The 5,438-nt window shown below is 35.6% G+C and overlaps 1 protein-coding gene across 1 annotated transcript; it reads right to left on the bottom strand.

Annotated features, from left to right (window-relative positions):
• Nucleotides 1–1,314: 1,314 nt before the first annotated feature.
• LOC110790906 (heavy metal-associated isoprenylated plant protein 23-like) lies at nucleotides 1,315–1,749 on the bottom strand. Its single transcript, XM_021995661.1, has 2 exons — nucleotides 1,578–1,749; nucleotides 1,315–1,469 (listed from the first exon to the last, which is right to left on the bottom strand). The coding sequence occupies exons 1-2, from the start codon at nucleotides 1,747–1,749 to the stop codon at nucleotides 1,315–1,317; spliced, it is 327 nt and encodes a 108-aa protein (XP_021851353.1).
• Nucleotides 1,750–5,438: the final 3,689 nt, after the last annotated feature.

Below are 5,438 nucleotides of genomic sequence, written 5' to 3'. Positions count from 1 at the left end.
ACATTTTACACAAAGGATAGAGACAAGGAGACAACCATGCAAAACAGTGGGGTAGCTGTGTTAGCAGAAGCTATGCACATCTCTAGTGCGAAAGATAAAAATCCAATCTATGCAAAGATGACTTATTATGGAGTGATTCAACACATATGGGAATTGGATTATAGGACGTTTAGGATTCCTATATTCAGCTGCAGGTGGGTAGATCAGAACAATGGTGTACATTTCGACAAGCAAGGGTTCACTTTAGTTGATTTTCAAAGAGTGGGCTGTAAGGATGAGCCATTTGTATTTGCTTCCCAAGCAAAGCAGGTTTTTTATGTGATTGACCCGGCTGATAAAAGGCGACATGTTGTTTTATCGTCAAATAAAAGATCTGCATTTGGAGACCATGATGTGGATGACATGGAAGATCCTTCATTCTCATTACAATCTCAAACAGTTAGGGATAATGAAGTGGAAAATCAGTTTTACATCCAAGATGATCATGAAGAGGGGATATGGGTTGCTGATGAATCAGAGTCAAGTACGAAAAAGGGAAAAGAGGGAAAAAAGAGAAAAAAGACCCAAAATAAGTAACATGGATGGTAAACCCAAAAGGATCTTTTGTTGAGTCTTAGTTATGTAAGTTTATTAACTTATTATCTTAGTTAGGAAAGGATCTGATGTCGAGTCTCATCGTATAACATTTCATTTCTGTATGATACATTATACATGTGTCTATGTACTGATTAATTTTGATTTTACCCCTTGCGCTCCTCTTGTTTTCCTAATTTGTTTCTATAGGTTGTTCTGACTTTTTCTTTAAATTTGACTCTACGACAGGGAGTTTGTCAATGGCTTGCTCTGAAGTTGGAGTTTGATTTTGGTTCTCTTTCCTGAAGTAGTGATCAGTGAAAAGGCAAATATTTGTCCGTTGTTACTTATGGTAGGTTCCACTACTTCTGCTTGTTGTTTTCTGTTTGATTTGCTACTTTGATTTCAGCAAACCTTGAGTTTTTAGCAATGGTAAAGCTTTCACTTCTAGTCTTTATTTAGATCTCTGATAAATCGTAGTTACTTTGAATTTCATTAAAAGCATTTTTGTGCTGAACACCTAATAATTTCAGATGCTTGAATTATGGAATCTGTCACCTAACTATAAAAAGATGGCAGGAGCTACAAGCTTTTCCAAATAGAATCTCTTAACTAGGTTACTTCTTTTCATAGATACTTGATGAATACCGACGCAGGAAATGATATACTGTGAACCATCCTTAGTTGACTTTCTTGCAAGCTTAATTTCAGACAGGTTTGAACTAATTATATTGCCTCCTTTCAACAAGCCTGAGATACCAAATTGTAAGGCACATATGGCCATATTTCTGCTTTCTTCCCTGTTGATTTCGCCTTCTTCAACACCTTATTTGCTTCTACATATCCTGATACTGTCACCTTCTGCTGCTTCCTGTTTATCTCCACTTTCTTCACCCATGCAAAACCAACCTTATTTCACCTATGTTAAGATATCATAACCTTAAGAAACGAATTACAGTTACTCACTGTAACAAAAAAATAGCAAAAGGGAAGAAGAAATTTACCAGAGAGTGAAGATAAAGCTTTCCTGACTTTAAGCTCACATCCATCACAGTCCATTCTAACTTTGAGCTCAATAGTTTGAAACTGCTTCCTGTTCTTCTTATTGTGTATATGCCGCCTACCACTACCCATCATTTCTGAAATAAACTCCAATGTACCTCCTCCAACTCCCATATCTCTTTTAATTCTTTACAAATACAAATCCTAACTATAATTTCAGATGCTTGAATTATGAAATGTGAGTGATAACTAATAAAAGATCAGTGATTCAGCCAATAAATTTCTATTATAAAATTTTCGATTCAGCATCAATTATATGCCGTAAACACAGTTTGTTCCTGTGATTATTTAGTCAAACTGAAAATTGCTAGTATGAGACTGAAAATTGAAAATTACCCAAGCTATGTACTTCCTTGACCGTTACAGTCACTATGCCTGATTTTAAAAATCTTTTAAAAATTACAGTCACAGTTACCAGATCTCATCAATATAAGTAACTATGCATGATACCATATCTAATCCCGAATAGAACATGGGAGTGGAAGACTAAATACCCAATGCGTGGAAGACTAACTAATCCTAAAACTCAATAAACCTGAATCGAACTTGTTTTCAATCAACCAACAAAAACGCTAAACTAGAAAACTATAATCATATAAAGTGTTCATTTCTTGTTTACCAGATATCATCAGAATATTTCCTACCTCTTTTAAAAATCAGGCATAGTTACCAGATCTCATCAGAATATTTCCTACCTCTTTTAAAAATCTTTTAAAAATTACAGTTACAATTTCAGTTAAGATTCAGATATTCAGATTCAGATTGAGATACTGTATGATATATAACCAACAGCTTATCTACTGATTCAACCAAGTAATAGATCAGTGTAATTTCGTCACAAAGTATGAGACTGGAAAGCTCTTTTAAAAGTTAAACTTACAAATTTTCATGGTTTCTTCCAGATTAATGGCTTCTTTAAATATTGACCAAGAACGAGGTGGCGATGAATCTGATAGTGGAGATGGCCTCCCTTCTTATAAGGGAAAAGAGGATAAAGGTCGTGGTGCTACTAGGATGGCTCCATTGGTTCGAGCTAGAAATAGAGGTGTGAGATTCGATGTTCAGTGGAATGCCAATGGGCTACCAATCGGGACTGATAGTGATAAATTGATGAGTTATTGGGGGGATAGCATCCACAAGGATGTCCCTATCATCTACGACAATTGGCACAAAGTTCCTAAAAGTTTGAAGGATGCTCTTTTTGAGGATCTCTCAGTAATATTCTTTACTCTATTACTGAAAATTGAGATGTATGTTTAACCCTTGTGAATAATTTGATTTAATTCTATTATTACTTTAATGCAGATAACATTTAGGGTTAGCGAGAGAGAGAAATCCTGGTTTCTAAAGAAAGGAGGGCGGTGTTGGAGTAACTTCAAATCTGATATATCAAGAAATTGGTTGTTTGATCAACATGGGAAGTTGCGAGAAAAGCCACCTAAGAAATATGACTTTATTGATAGCATCCATTGGAAAAAGTTTGTGAAAAGTCGTCTTTCTGATGAATTTCAGGTATATATTTCCTTTCTAGTTGATTTCAGACAGGGATAAGTAGCAAATTAGCCCCTTCACCTTCACATGAAAGCAAATTAGCAATGTTATTTATAATAATATTTGCCGGCATAATCTAAACAAGAAAATTTAACGCAAATCTTGTCGTAGAACAATAATTCAAAGTACTCTCATTATGCTTCCCCCTCAGTTGTTATGCATTACATGGCTTCCTTTAAGTCCCCACTCCTCAAGTTGCATCCATGGAGTTTGTTAAACTAATAAAACAACATCCATAGTATATTGCTTCACATTCAATATATATTGCGCCTATAAGAGACTAATTAAGGAACCAACAAAGTATATGATAATTAGTTTAGATTTTTGAATAATAAAACTTACTATTTGATGTTGCTGTAATTATTAATGCTTGCTTGACTAGGAAAAAAGTGAGGCTAATCGAAAACGTGCAAGTAATAATGACTATCCTCAAAGGAAAGGACGAAGAGGTTGTGCTAGATTTGAACAAGATGTGGTATGTATTAAAGTTATTATATTTACATTATATAACTATTCCATGTAATTGAACTAACATTTAGTTTTGTTTTGTTTTTAGATTAAAAAAATTCGAGCAGAACCAGGTGGTAAAATTGTAACATCTGTAGGTCGTGGCCAATTGTGGAAACTTATGAGAACTGACAAAGATAAGAACATTGTACCTTCAGCTAAAGAAGTGGCTGATCGAATTGTATGAATTTGTCCTTTGTTTTTTAACGTATGTATTTAATCGTATAGTGATTTTAATGTCTATGGACTGTACTCTTATTTGGTTCTAATGTGTTACAGGATGACCTAATGCATCGTTCATCTCAAGGTGAGTTTGTTGATAAAGGACGTGACGATGTACTACAGAGGGCTTTGCAAAAAAAAGAGGGTGGTGGTCGAGTAAGGGCTGTTGGTGCTGGAGTAACACCTATAAGTTACTACGGAAAATTGCCTTCAAGGGAAGTCTGCTTAGATAAGATGGCTGAAATGGTTGCACGTGTGAAGTCATTGGAACGTGAAATGATTGAATTGAAAACTTCAAAGCCCAAGAAAAAAAAGAGACATTGTGATGAGGAGGAGATTGTTGAAGATCGAAGCCCTAATGAAGTTTCTTTGGAATTTGAAAGTTTGAAGTCAAAGGAAAAAAAGAGACACCGTGAGGAGGAGATTGTCGCAGAACGAAGTCCTGATGAAGTTGCTTTGAAATTGAAAACTTCAAAGTCTAAGGAAAACAAGAGGCTTCGTGAGAAAGAGATTGTTGTAGATGGAAGGCCTGATGAAGTTGCTCTAAAATTCAAAGTTTCAAAGTCTAAGGAAAACAGGACACATTGTGAGGATGAGATTATTGAAGATCGATGCCCCAATGAGGTTGTTCCGAAAAGTAGCAAATGTACTCGTATTCCCGTGGTAACAACTTCCCGTTTTTTCCATCTTTCCAGTACACTAAATATGAATGTTTTACTCTGGAAGACAAGTTTTTCGGCCCTATTCTTTTCATGCACGCCAGCGAACTTTTGGAACTCTTTGTAACTGAACTCCACTTACTGTACTCTATTATTAATATTTGGTCATCTTTTTACTCACTTGCCTTGAAACTGAGTTTGATTGAACTTATTAGCCCTGAATTGATAAATTTTTCTGGATAAATGGTTTAATTGAACTTATTAGTCTGTTATAGTAAAATATGGCCGAAATTCTATGTTGATTAGTGGTTTCCTGAGTTTTTATAGCACTAATAATAGTGGTTTCCTGAGTTTTTACAGCATTCTGTAATCTGCCTCAAACAATGAGTTCACTTTATTATTTGATTGACTTAAAGCTATGAAGGCTTTAGTAAGTATTTTCATCAGTGAAGAACTTGAACTTGCTGCAGTTTGGTGTTTTGTTCCTCCCTTGGTATCCCCTTTTCACATGTTCCATATTACAGTTTGATGCTCTTTTCTATGATAAAATACTAGTGTTGTGTAGGGAATAATTGCATGCCAGTTCGCTTTATCCGATCCGAGTTATAGAGTGGTCGCTAGGGGAAAGGTGCATAATGTCAACAACGGTTCTGTGGTACACAACGCGTCACTACCACCAGGCTACATGAGAGTTGGTATTGACTACACAACCGAGGAACTCACACCTTTGCCCGTGCCTCTCGATAATGGTGAAGCATCCATCATCAAAGAAGCAATAGGGACAATTGTTTTGTGGTCTACAGAACTCATTATTGTGGATAACCCGGTATAAAGTTAATCTTGTTATTCTTTCTATATGACTGT

This window comes from Spinacia oleracea, chromosome 6 (assembly GCF_020520425.1).
Source record: "Spinacia oleracea cultivar Varoflay chromosome 6, BTI_SOV_V1, whole genome shotgun sequence".
In the NCBI taxonomy this organism is placed as follows: domain Eukaryota; kingdom Viridiplantae; phylum Streptophyta; class Magnoliopsida; order Caryophyllales; family Amaranthaceae; genus Spinacia; species Spinacia oleracea.
The sequence above is the reverse complement of the archived record's forward strand: the minus strand, read 5'-3'. Positions and strand labels throughout refer to the sequence as shown.

Bases quoted from the DNA above. Each gene is read 5' to 3' on its own strand.
- LOC110790906 (XM_021995661.1), bottom strand. From the start codon at position 1,749: ATGGGAGTTGGAGGAGGTACATTGGAGTTTATTTCAGAAATGATGGGT. The intron at 1,470-1,577 runs GTAAATTTCTTC...TTGGTTTTGCAT, and splicing joins AGCTTTATCTTCACTCTCTG to GGGTGAAGAAAGTGGAGATA.